We start from the raw sequence: 13629 nt of genomic DNA, 5'->3' as shown, positions 1-13629 counted from the left end.
CGGCAGATACTACAGGAAGGAAGGGGGGTCCGAGCCCCAGGTCTGTGTTGATATAGGCTGGAGGGTGAAAAAAAATCAAAATCAAAATCAAAGGCAAAATTTGAGTGGCCGGGGCCCGTGGCCCCGCCTAAGGGGGGGGGGGTTGTGTGACACGTGGTTGGGACCGGTGTAAGTAATTGGAAGTTTAAGGTAGTAATTGTAGACCGCGCGCTAAAAGAGTATAAATGCGGTGGTTTTCGGTCGTCCTGTACGGCCGAGGGGAGGGACACATCACAAAAAAAACACACACGGGTAAGACACATAGGAGTTATCACCCGGCTACGAGGTGTGATAACGCATTTATCATCCGGACCTGGCATTTAATACGGATATCTCCTCATCATATTGAAATCCAGAATTAAAATACATCTGCTGGGCCATGGTTTTGATTGCAAAACTCATTGAATCAATACGTGTCCTTCCCCCTTCGTCGCCGTTGCCGCCGTCGCCGTCATCGCCGTCGCTACACTCTACACACTACGTGTCATTCCCCCTCCGTCGCCGGCGCCGCCGTCGCCGTCATCGCCGTCGCCACACTCTACTGCACGACCAATTCTATGCGTTCGCGAATTAGTCACACACCCCTGCACAATGGGACCATCCTCGGTTCCGGGCACACCGCCGCCTCACACTCTGCAACCTCTCTTCCCCATCGAGAAAAACACGATTATTCCCGAATCACCCCCAACGCAATGTAATTAACCTGTCCCTGCCCACGGGGAGCAAAACCCGCGCTCATCCCTTTCGCCGTCTCCAGAAGCAGCGGCGTTCATGGGGATAAGAGTCCCCACGAACACAAAACGCCAAAATCAGTCTTCTCTCAGAGCATTCGCCAGGTTCGTGACGGGTGTTCCTGGTTTCGTGGATGACTTTTTTCACGCAGAGCCGCACATGCGCTCGTTGGTGTTCAGTGAACCGGGTCGTTTGGTTGAGTGGCAGATGGAACAAACAAGATGCCACGTATTTCCGGATGAGGAAGGGCGTACCTTTCTGCCCCCTGGCTTTTCAAGTTGGACTTCCACCCAGTTGGAGCGTATTCGATATTTTTTAATCGAGTTTGTTGTGAACTACCGCACGGCAAAGACAAATAGCGAAGTCAAACCTTCTTCTATGAAAAGCTACCTTCTCGGAATACAGCGGGGATTTAGTGCTATTTGGGGATACAAGCTCAAAATTTTGGAGGGGCCTGTTTTCAACAGCCCACAGGAGGGTCTTACGGCAGTTATTGATAACAAGTTCAGCCTGCAGCAGGCCAATGGTGTGTTCACTGAAAGCCACAATGTTCTATCGAAGGAAGATTTGCTGATATTGTATGGCTCACCACTGCTTTCTCGTGACACACCGAAATCATTTCAAGCGCGACTGATGTTTGATGTCGCCCTTATCACGGCGATGCGCCCTACCGCTTTGGTTAATTTGACCGTATCCCAGTTTCGGAATATTACTCTTCGCGGCGAGAATGTTTTGCGTATTCGAGAGGCCGTCGGGAGTCGCTCCGGGGCCTCAAAGACTCGGGCAGGAGGGTGGAAGGATGCCAGTGTGAAACCATTAGAGGTTACAGTATGGAATCGTTCCTCCCTTGGAGGCCTTCTAAATGTCTATCGGGACATAGACGACTATTTAAAGATTCGTGAAGATATGGGCTTGGAGAGCGATCGATTTTTTCTGGGGTACAATGCGAAGGGAACTGGGTTGTCTAGCTACTTCAAGAAGCAGCACCTTGGCAGAAATAATTTTTCTAAGATTGTCAAAACTGTGTGCGCATCACTAGGAATTTCTGGTACAGGCGTGAAGCATGGTATGACAACACATGGTCTGAGGGGTACTGTAACAACGCTTTTGGTAGAGTCTGGCCATTCAGACTCTCTATTGCCATGCGTACAGGACACCGTGGCCCCCGCTCCTTGAAGAATTATCAAAATCTTCAGGGCCGGGAGGGAGAGAAATAGCAAGAGGATATTTTAGGTGTAGATGATAAAAGTGTAAAACGACATGGGATTGCAGGGACGGGTGGGGATGGAGACAAGGTCGGGGAAGATGCTACAGGTGGCTTGAGCGAACGGTGTACAAAGGCACCTAAGGTAGCGCCATCTAATGGGCAGGGGGCCGTTAAAGATGAGGGCATTGAGAATGACCCTCCAAAGTGGGAGGCATCAAATGGGGCGGCCTGTGTCGGTGGGAATGGAGAGGGACATGATCGAGTGAACGGTGCAGGCGGGCTTCTGACCGGTATCAAAAGCATTTCGGGCGGTCAGTTCACTATTAATGTGACCCATCATTATCGCTAGAGAATAAAGAAAGAAGGGCTCGTTTTGACACTGTTTGCCGTTCATGTAGTCTGATATTGTATATCACCGTCTTGTGCGCCAGGCGATATCATATATCTCCGTCTTGTGCCGGATGCGATATCACTTATCACGGTCTTGTGCAAGATACAGGCAGAGCAGTGCATAATACTGGGCTCTGCAGTGCCTAATATTTGTGCTTGCTTCTTTCATTCTATTTTATATTGTTGCCTTTATGCTCCCCGGATTCAGATATTTCAATCAATTCCACTTTACCCGGTTGATAGGGGACGACGTACCCCGTTTTCACCCCAACAGTGTGCCTCTTTTGGGGCACACAGTAGAGTAGACAATAGGGTCGTGTTCCATATTTGGGGGACCCCCCTTTAGAAGCAAAATAATCATGTGAGCAAAGAGTAGCTAAAAAGAAATAACATTTACAGAATTTTCATTTTGTTTGATTTGGACGGATAGACACAAGACGAACAAACAACACTTCACAGTTCCCATCTATGCTTTAATTTTTGATCCTTTTAATAGGGCCAAAGTTGTAGTAAGGTTTCAAATTTCGCCAGGGAATAGTAGGCGGTAATTGGAAGGGTGAGCTGTAACTGGTGCATATCACTTGTAGAGCGAGCACTTTGCAGATCGGAGCTCAGACTTTGTCGTTGCGCCATTTGCCCGCAAGCGATCCGTGCTCGCCTGAACGTTTGTCCCTTGCGCTTTCCCCCAGAATGGCCTTTATAACAGCCCTCCCCTCCGCCATCCGTTCTGCCACAGCCCGCCTCACCCCGCGTTGCAGCGCCCCACCCCCCACAACTTCTCGCCGCTCCTTCCTTGCAGCCACCACCGCAGCCGCAGCCGGTTTTGCCTTCCTTACTCCAAAAATGGCGTCAGCGGAACCTCGCGTCAACACCGAGGACATCACCGTGGGAACCGGCGCAACTTTCACATCAAATGATAACGTCCACTTGCACTACACACTCACCCTAGGTGGCTTTGAGGAGCAAGGGGGGAAGGTCGTTGACTCTTCCCGGACAAGGGGTAAAACCTTCAGGTACGTAGCCTTCCTTGCGCCCTTATCCGTTTCGGCATACTGTTTGTTTCTCGAGTACTCACCTTTTCCTTTCATATTTCTTTGCTTGGTTTGTGATCGCGATAGTTATAAGTACGATACTGGCGCCGTGATCAAGGGCTGGGATATGGGCGTTACTGGCATGCGTGTTGGAGGGCATCGTCGCTTAGTCATTCCGTCGGAGCTTGGGTATGGTGCCAGGGGAGCTGGTGGCGCTATTCCGCCGAATTCAACCTTATATTTTGATATCGAGCTTGTCAGGGTAGGATACTGAACATGGGAGCGGTGTAGCAATATTGCCTCTCAGATTAGCTCGCTACTCAACGTACGCAGTCACCAAAGAAAGCCAATAATTCTACAAACTTTCTCACTCTTCTTAGGCGCGAGATGCGCACCCAAACCGGCAACTGAGAAGTGCCACGCCTTAGACTCTCGACGGCGGGCATTCCGTATCATATCTTTGTTCTGCCACGAATGTGCCTTCCCAGATGTGAACACAGTACAGTCTAGACGTGTTTGAACGTAGCTACCCCCTCCCATCTAGTCTTCACGAGAGTCGCAGGGTTCCACAGTGCAGCCCTTCCATCCAATCGTGATGGTCGCTAATGCAAGAATCGTGGGTTAATCCAGAGATTGGGCATCGCCGCTGATGGAGAAAAGGAAGCACATCTTCTTCAGGGCTGTTGATATATTCAATTGTTATGTCTTCATCTTCTCCCATCTGATGCGATCCATACGAGAAATAGGATCACAACAAAACTACCGACTTACTCTACGGTATCGCGCAAAGCTAATCTACCCTCATCACAAGCACGCCGCCTACCGAAAATGAGGCCGAGTATCCATGCTTACTCCCACGCTGCTGATATCAGGGAAGGCATCCAGGTCCAGCATCTCGATCATTTTGTCCAAGTCCCCGCTGCTCGTAAGACCAGCAGGCACCGAGTACGTCCGGACGATAGTCATCGCCGGGGCGTTCTTGGAAGGCCCATGTGCACGATCGTCCGAAAACCCGATCGTGCTTGTGGTTAGCAACCCCTCTTGCCATTTGTCATCAGAGACGGCCAGTTCGGCAAGCTCTTGTTCTACGTCATCCTCTTGCAGGTATGCGGGGACTGAGTACTGTCGCTGTGCTTTGATTTGTTCTAGCCGGTGCTGAGACGGAGCCCTCTGCGACGGCCTGCGGAGCGGTTTTTTCTGTGGCAATGGTTGTCGGACGACGTTTTGCGTCTTCACCGCATCTGCTTCAGTCCACGTTGCCTCTGTAGTCGCATTCTGCCGCAACGTCCCGTGCTCATTAATTACGAAATCGGGAGGGAGCATCATGGATTCCACTTTTGTGAATGCGCGGTCTGGGTCCGGAATGTCCTCTAATGAGAGCGAAGACTCAATCGATGAAGGATACGACCTGGTATTCGTACCGGTAATCGTGCTTGTCACAGTCCTGCTCATGAATTCCGAATCTGGATACACCGACGAACTCCACTTTCTTTCGCTCTCATCTTCATCTTAATCGTCATCCACACGCACCACATCACTGTCACTATCCACACTGAGTCCTGCTTCAGTCCCCAGCAATGAGTCATTCCTGGCTCGGGGGAGCATGTCTGACGATTCTCCGTCTTCCATATGAGTACAAAGGTCTAGTCCTGACTCAGACGTATCTCCAAAGGCACAATACATGGCCTCTAGCTCACTCGCAACTTGCTCCGCGCTTGGCCGCAGGGCCGGGTCCTGGTGCCAGCACCTTTCGACCAAATCAATGTACCCCTGCGATAAATGTGAGACATTTTCTGGCCACTCCGGGCGTCTCCCTTCCCTCCCGACAAGTCTGATGAGCTGCAGGGCTCTGAGGCCCGGCCATGGAGTCTGGAGCGTGGCGAGCTCCCACAAGACGATACCGAGGGCGTATATGTCGGCGCGCTTGGGCGCGTCAGGATCGTCTGTGGGTAGGCCCGCAAATGCCTCTGGGGCTAGGTAGGCAAAAGTGCCCGCCGGCCCATGCTGGGCTGGAATTTGGGTTGCGTTGGGGTTGGAAGCGACGTCACACGGATCGACCAGGTGCTTGAGGTTACGGGAGAGGCCAAAGTCGCAGAGTTTGGCGCGCACATTTGTCGGGAAGCGGCCAGTGTGAAGGTTCGGAGTTGCAGAGAGGAGGATGTTGAGGGTCTTGAGGTCACCGAAGGAGAAAGCAGAGGCGTGCAAATAGGCGAGTCCGTTTGTGACTTGGCGGGAGAGTCGGAGGCAGTCCTGTGGCGGAAGGGCTCTGAAGCCGGCTTGTTTGAGGTAGGAGAGGGCGGAAAACAGCGAGCCTCCTTCCATGAGCTCAGTCATGAGTTGAAGGCGTGGGCCGTCGGAAACGACGCCGAAGAACTGGACGATGCAGGGGTGGCGCAAGCACTGGAAGCGGGCGGTTTCGCGGCGGAAGTGGACGGCAGCGGGGCGCGTTCGGGACGAAGGGGAGGTGGGGGGTAGGGTGCAGACTTTGACGGCGACCGGACAGCCATCGTAGGTGCCGCGGAAGACCGAGCCGAAGGAGCCGCGGCCGAGGGCGTTCTGGCTGACGCGGACGCTGGAGGCGCGGACGCCGGGGGAGGAGAGAGTTGCGGCGAGGAGGGGGGACATCTGGGGGGGAGTAGAAGGGGAAGGGGGAAGGCGAGGGGGAGTGGGGAGGGGGGCTGTTGCGGTTGGCGCGATAGAGGTCGTCGACGGGGCAGGCCGGAACATGTTTTGGGAGGGGGATTGTATATACTGCTTTACATATTTATGTTTGCGGGAGAGCGAATACAGCAATGGGCTCCGCACGGGGTGTGCGGTCGTTGTGCAAGCGACGGGTGGGAGTAGGACGTGACGCCCTCTGGTGAGGAGTGTTGTTTTTGGGGTTATTTTTCGGAGGCGGCGTGGATGGATCTGGTCACGCGGTTTACAGCAATGGGACGCACTGCTTCCGGGAATGCTTGTTAGTGATTGCAGTGCCATTTTCCCAAGGACCAAGCATCAAGGGTGCCGCTCTGCTACATTAAGCGCAGCTGTGGAAGAACGCCTCTCGAGCCCGCTACGTCACAACTGGCTGTAGTAAATTACCCTTAGTACAGTCGTGTCGTTTTCACATGCGAAGGAGACTTGCGATTGAAGCAAGAACCTACTGTGGTACTGTACCCAAGGGTACTGCGCCGAAGCGCCAGCTAGACTAGAGTACAGGTAGGGTCGAGTATTCTTGACAGCCTTTCGACGAGACGTCGACAGGCTCCTTGACCCGTGTATACGTGTACACGTGAAGTCCTCAATTTATTCGAATTTCTGCTTTTCCTATAACATGCACACATACAGTACCAAGGGTAAAGTCATATAGCAACTGTGTCTCTATACAGCGTCAGCAACTTATTCTGTACACGTACACATGTCTTACAACCTCGAAGGCTGCGTGACGCCGGTCGCGCGAGGGAGTACAGCACTGAAGAGCGTGACCTGCCAGTCCTCTTGCAGTCCCTTGCAGTCCATATGCGCCCCATTTGCGACAAAGGTGCGAGAAAAGGAGCCCTTGCTGGCGCGGGATGTGCCTAGCTGACGCCGCCTGCTGCCCGCTCCCCAGCAGCTAGCTAGATATCCCTCCACTCACGCCGTACCATGTGGGCAGCGCCCCCGTCTTGTTTCCGCCCGTGGCAAAAACCCTTTTCGAGCCCTCTTCTTGACGTCAGAGGCTCCGCTCCCCGCCAATACCCCTTCGCACTGTGCCCGTCCGCACGCCCGGTGCCGCCAACTCAAGGGCCTGTCTTCCGCCTTGCGCGCGTCACCCCCATGGTTGTGCTAGCACTCCATACTGGGCGTTGGGGCTTCTGCCCAAGCCCAGCGCCGACGCTGGCACACCCCCCAATGGCCATGTTATATAATACTTTTTGTGTGACGCTCTTCATGACGTGTGGGCCAAGCTTACAGCCATTCTCGGCTCTGGAAAAGAACACCAGCTCCCTTCTTGTCCCTGCGAAATCTGTCACCTCTGCCAGGAATTTCGCACCCTATCGTTCTTGTATAGCTGTCAGACGGGCCTTACAAATACTGGTCCATGCACACGGGTACTTTCTGTCCGCCATCCTTTTCGAGCTCATGAGTTGCAAATGATACAATCCCATTTTGTTCCAATCCTACCCTTCGGAGGGTACTCCTCCGCACGTGCGCTTTGCCCTTCCCCTTCTCTTCCCACTTGAACATCCGTGCTCTCGGAGAAGGTCAAATATATACTCGAGTCGCAACATAGTTATTATGTTCCGGGGACACCAGAGCTACACCTCGCTTATCTGTACACGTGGTCGGAAGCTCACGAGTACTGTACTGCAACTTTGCTTCGGCGAGCAGACAGCGATGTGCATACATTGCTGTATAGATGGACGTGGCGCTGCAACTGTGGCTATCCAATTGCAATAGCCCTGTTCTGATTTGGGGAAACAATGCCTTTCAACAGGCTCCCCATCTCCGTGCAGGCAGCAGAGTCCTTGACTTTGACGGGTACTTTGACACCCTCAGGGTGTGTCTCAACAGGCTGGTTTTTGTTTGCCTTGCCCGGTTTTGCCAGGAATACTTTTAAATTCTTAACAAATACAGTACCCAGGGGGTACCGTATGTTTCGTAAGCCCTTGCTTTTCTTAAACTCAAAATTAAAACGTAAGAGCCAATCATAGCACGCCAAATCACCTCTCTGGGCAAAGCAAAGCAAACTGCAGAAAAACGGGGCATGTTAAGACACCCTCAGGGTGATCTTCCCATAGAACGCATTGCTTTGGCATTTGCTATCATACAGTATTTGAGCCACATGCAAGCATGAGAGGGTCAAAAGCGTTCCCGCCACAGCACTCTATCAACCTGCTTAACGGGTTTCACCTCATCTCAGCCTGCCTGAAATTACAATTAAAATGAATTAAAAAGGTGCGCTTATACATAAAGCCCCCATAGAATGACTGTATTTCCACATCGCACTGGAACCCATTACCGACAAATATCATGCCGAAAAGCGAGAGAGGAAGCGGGAGATGACCGCAGTTTCACCAGAAACACAAACACTCCCCTCCCCAGTCACCAATACAATAAAAGAAAAATAACAATAACTTGTGATTTTCTTTTCGTCGTAACTCGTGTGCCACTGCCAGCGACAGATGCCCGCACATTTACGCCTAATCTGGTTCTGCTTACTACCTTCTGTAGTTTACCGGAGATGACCGAAAAATGCTTCTGTCTATCGTGAACTGTCGAAACAACATGACTATGGCTTTTATATCGTACACTGCGAATACTATAGTCTTGCTTTCATATATGCATGAGCAAACAAGCAATACTGTACATGTCGTGGCATTTGACACAACGACGCTGCCATGCCTGGAAAGATAACCCTTGCCGAGAGCCGTCCCATGTCAACACTATAGCATTGGTTTGCAAAAGCTATTACGCTGAAATTCAAATCCCCTCGCTTCACAAATCCGTACACCCTAGCGCTTTCCTTATTGCCCACGGCGGTCGTTTTGTTTCTACTCATTTTCTCTCCAACTGCAGAAAAAGGCGCAATCGACTCGACGTATGTAGTTAGCTCTCCATTGGTCGCGCCTCTACACGGCTACGAGTGCAAGTAACAAGAATTCATTTTGCCCTCCAACCGCCAATTGTTTCCTACCATGACGGCCAAGCTGGAAAACGGAACACGAGACTGATGTAAAGCTGGAATTCAAAAACCTTGAATTCAGTTTTTGTTATTTTTAGGCTGCTCTCCGTTCTTCCGAAGGCACATCATTATGCAACCTTCGATTCACAGATCACGTCCTGCAGAGTGTGTGGAGCCTCTTGACTCCAAAAAGCAGAACATCTCCCCGAAACGCGATACTGTTCCTATGAATGTACTTTTCCTAGCTCATGGAGGCCAAGTCGTGTTCAATTCTTCCACACGGATGGATTTGAGCCACGTCCCACGTCCTGCCTGCCTTATTTACCCGTTCCATTCATGGACAGATGAAGTCGTACAACGAGTGCAAAGGCTCTGCCCAAGACTTTAGGCGAAAGTCACATACAGCTCACTACTCTCATTGAAATTCTAGTTGAAAATTGTAGGGCATGGTATGATTCGGAAGGCAAATGTACAGCCCCGGAAGGTTGAAGGGCAAAAACCGGATACTGTATGAGAAGCATATGATACTCAGATAAGAGTTGAGGCATGTCTTTTTTTAGCTGGCACGTGTTAATATGTAAAGCTTTACGGACCGCAGTGTGTTCCAGAAGAAATTTGCTTTTACCTCAACAATCTGTATGACAGAGTGGGGCAATCTTGGACAATCCTGAGTCTACATTTTTTTTGCTTTACCTTTGCAAGGTGCGCTGCTTTTTGTACCATCCGCTTGTGTTTCTCGTCAGAACTGCACCGATACTTGCAACTGCCACTGCCAGTGCACTTGGCTATACTTACGACCTCTTAAACATACCCTTCCTTGCATGAGCCGGGGCACCTGCATATGCGTGTCGGCCCGGTAGCCCCCAGCTGTACTCACCACTCTTTGACCCTCTGCTCCTCAACATTGTTCTTTCTATATAATTGACCCAAACTGATGAACAGTTAAGGTACGCAGAATTGTAAGGAACATGTCGCCGTGCTGCAGAGATACAGTACACTTATGGGTAAATTTCATGGAAAACCCTTTGCTGTATCTAAACCACTGTCAGGCCTAAAGCAAGATAAGCGCTTACTCGACAGACGTACAAGATTGCCTCATACGAGCTTTAATCGGAAGCTATCTCTAGAGTCGTGAAGGGCTGAATGGGACAAGATGGAAATTTTTGCCTGTTTTATGATGCATGCACAACTGAGCAGCGCAGATACACATCTCGACACTCTATTGTCGACAAGGTGAATTTCAGGCTTTTCAGGGCTGTCGCTACAAAGTATCTCCCTGATCGTCAACGCAACTATTCCGCTTGTACCGATTGGACTGTCACATGCATCGCGCATAGGCATCGCGGCATTCCTCACATGAAATATGTCTACGGAAAGCGCATACCGATTTTTGGGAGAGCTGTCCAAGTGAATCAACGACAATTTTAACATGTTCATGGGTTCACACCGTTTTGAGTATACCTGCAAGACCTCTTGCGAGGCAGCTGGGACACCTGCACCTGTTTCCTGGCATGCAATTGCACAAATTGCGCATCTGCGCATGGCCGCTACTCTTGAGGTGCCAGACGAATCTTGTCCCAGTCATTCTTACACTCTTTAGAGATGCCCCATTGCACCTACTTTTCCAGCGGCGAATCTTTAAAAGCAGCGACGCCGAACGAAGGGCCAATCCATTGCGCCAAAGCAAGGCAAGAGACAAAGGGATGCATCAGCAAGATTCTCTTCTATCACTTTCCCGGATAGCGCAGACCTCTTCCCTCCCGTTCAACAACTTCATGAGCTCCGGGCTTGTTGAAATTCGCTCTGGCGCAGGCTCTCCCGTGGCGCGCGGCGATGTCGTTACGGTGGAATACACAGTGACCTCGAGCGGTTATCTCGACACAGGCGGGGTGCTAGTTGCTTTGGGAAAGATTATGACGTACGTATACACAGACGGCTTTCTGTTTTGAACTCCAAGCATTTGCACATGCACTGTGCTGTCTAACCTTGCACACAAGCGAATGTGAATGGTCTGGTGGTTGATAGATTTCCCTACGGCTCGCCATCAATAAGCCGTAGGTTTCAAGACGCGTTGATAGGTATGAAGCAGGGAGGACATCGTCGATTTAAGGTGACGTACAAGCCAGGGGATCACCCACCGGCGCCCGGGGGTGTGGGGAAAGGGCATCCTACTTACTATTCGCTGCAGATGGTAAGGATTTCTAAGCACTAAGGGGATGTGATCTGCAAGAGAGCATTAACTCGTATGTTAGAGTTGCTATAGATGAAGAACTTAAACTGTTAACCATGGCATGAAGGCATGAAGATGTTTGCAGAGTTAGTTTGGATCGCCCGGTGGAGATGTTTAATTAGTGCTCATGACGGTGCTGTACAGTGTGCATTGCTGTGCAAAGTGTGTCGACGAGGTCCACAATTTCCTAGCGTCGGCGGCGGCGTAGATTGCAAAAATATTCTGTAAATCACCACTTCGCCCGCTTTGGTACGAATCGATCTTAAGACGCTTTTCGGAGACGATTACTCCCAGACTTCACAAAGGTGACAACTGCATCCAGGCCTATTGCCCATCCCTCCGACCTTCGATGGCTCCCGTCCCAAAAGGAAAGCACGGAAAACGGCGTGGCAAGCCTGGCCCCCCGCGTGCTGCGCTACGTGCGGCTGCTGCCGCAGCGGCGTCGTCCGCGGATGCTCTATCCACGTCGCCCTCAACGGGGAAGCGTCGCGCGGAGCGCGACGCCGTCGACGCACGCGAGGAGCTCGACACAGAGCTGGTGTTCGAAGACCCGTATGGAGATGAGTTTGACGACGAGAACAAGTCCGCTGTCGATGACTCCGCCCCGCCGATAGTAGACCCGATGGTGGCGAACGATGCCGTCGTGTTCCGCCCAGGGAAGGACCGTGTGGCGGATGGGGAAAAGCTTGTGTGTGACGAAAGTGCGTATGATGTGTTTCATAAGTGTATGGTGGAATGGCCAGCACTCTCGTTTGACTTTGTGTGTATGGATGGAGGGGGCATGTATAGCAACATGGAGCCGGCAGTGATGGATACGTACCCGATGAGCGTTACTTTAGTTATGGGAACGCAGGCAGAACATGCGAATAAGAATAAGCTCGTGTGCGTGAAGATGAGTAATATGCATCGCACGCGGGGTCGCAAGGGCAAGGGGATTAAGACAACGAGGGAGCACGACTCGGATAGCGAGTCCTCGGACGAAGAAGATGAGGAAGAGGACGAAGATGGCATGCCAAGAGCGAGTCCGGATAAGAACGCCATCTTGCAGAGCTTTGATATCCGCATGGATTCTACACTGAATCGCGTCCGCGCCATGCCCCAGCGTGCGAATATTGTCGCCACGTGGTCTGAGTCCGGGCGCGTATCGCTAGTGGATGTGGAGCCCGCCCTTAACAAGTTAAACTTGGACAGCAAGCGACGCATGGGCATGCCGAACACCACGGCGCCGTCCGCTACCAAGCCGTTTTTCGCGTTCAATGGGCATCGAGCGGAGGGGTACAGTTTGGACTGGAGCCGAGCAGCTCTAGGGCGCTTGCTATCTGGAGCAGTCAACGGCACGATTTACCTGACGGAGCCTTCCTCCGTGGAAGGCGCGGCCTGGACGACTTCCCCGAATCGCTTCCGCGGCCATACAGACTCTGTTGAGGATATCCAATGGTCACCGAACGAGCCTAATGTGTTCGCAAGCTGTAGCGCGGATAAGTCAATCAAATTCTGGGATGTGAGGGAGTACAGGAAGCCTGCTCTCAGCGTGAGCATGGCGCACAGCACGGATGTCAATGTGATTTCTTGGAACCGCAACGAGACTCATCTCGTCGTCAGCGGCGGCGACGACGGGTCCATTCGTGTGTGGGATCTGCGAACACTGGACAAAGACGGCAATAACGAGTCTGCCAAGCCGGCGGCTGAATTTGTACATCACCAAAAGGCGATTACGTCGATACAGTGGCATCCCAAGGATTCTTCCATGCTCTGTGCGAGCTCGGAGGACGGGAGCGTGTCGATATGGGATCTTGCTGTTGAGCGGGATGCAGAGGAGGAGTTGCGCGAAGGGGTTGTCCTGACAGGAGCAGAAGACTTTCCGCCCCAACTTCTCTTTATCCATATGGGTCAGACCAATGTCAAGGATGCGCAATGGCATCCGGCGTGTCCTTCGCTCATTGTGAGCACGGCTCAAGACGGGTTAAACATGTTTCAGCCATCGAATATCACGCTGCCGACCTAACTGTCAAAGAAATTGCGGCCCGCCATATCGCAAACCCCACTTGCTCGCTAACACTATCTCCTTACATGCTTTGCGAGTACCGATTATCTAAGCACTACCCCCTCCCCTTTATCCCCTCTCCTTTATCCCCTGCCCCCGCCCTCTGCCACAGATCTGCACAGCTCAAGTAAGAATAAACAAGCCGATATCAAAAATAGCTTTACACCGAAACCCATCAGTCACCGTCCAAAGCGCTTTGGGGCCTTGGCTGCGTCGGCGACTATGCCTAGAAAGTTGCGGGCGTCCACCGCGGCAACGGTCTCGTGGAAAAAGCGGAGCTGCGTTAGCCTGAGCTGCCACACCGGAAAG

The 13629-nt window shown here is 51.9% G+C and overlaps 2 protein-coding genes; one reads left to right on the top strand and one right to left on the bottom strand.

Annotated features, from left to right (window-relative positions):
* Positions 1 to 3584: 3584 nt before the first annotated feature.
* On the bottom strand, positions 3585 to 5721 carry CHC_T00001680001 (hypothetical protein). XM_005712631.1 is given in 2 exon segments: positions 3585 to 4908; positions 4909 to 5721. The coding sequence occupies 1 exon segment, from the start codon at positions 5719 to 5721 to the stop codon at positions 4909 to 4911; it is 813 nt and encodes a 270-aa protein (XP_005712688.1). The 3' UTR covers positions 3585 to 4908.
* Positions 5722 to 11625: 5904 nt separating this feature from the next.
* On the top strand, positions 11626 to 13491 carry CHC_T00001679001 (hypothetical protein). XM_005712630.1 is given in 2 exon segments: positions 11626 to 13281; positions 13282 to 13491. The coding sequence occupies 1 exon segment, from the start codon at positions 11626 to 11628 to the stop codon at positions 13279 to 13281; it is 1656 nt and encodes a 551-aa protein (XP_005712687.1). The 3' UTR covers positions 13282 to 13491.
* Positions 13492 to 13629: the final 138 nt, after the last annotated feature.

Source organism: Chondrus crispus, genomic scaffold (genome assembly GCF_000350225.1).
Source record: "Chondrus crispus Stackhouse genomic scaffold, scaffold_108, whole genome shotgun sequence".
Classification (NCBI taxonomy): Eukaryota; Rhodophyta; class Florideophyceae; order Gigartinales; family Gigartinaceae; genus Chondrus; species Chondrus crispus.
This window is presented reverse-complemented; position numbering and strand designations above follow the sequence as displayed.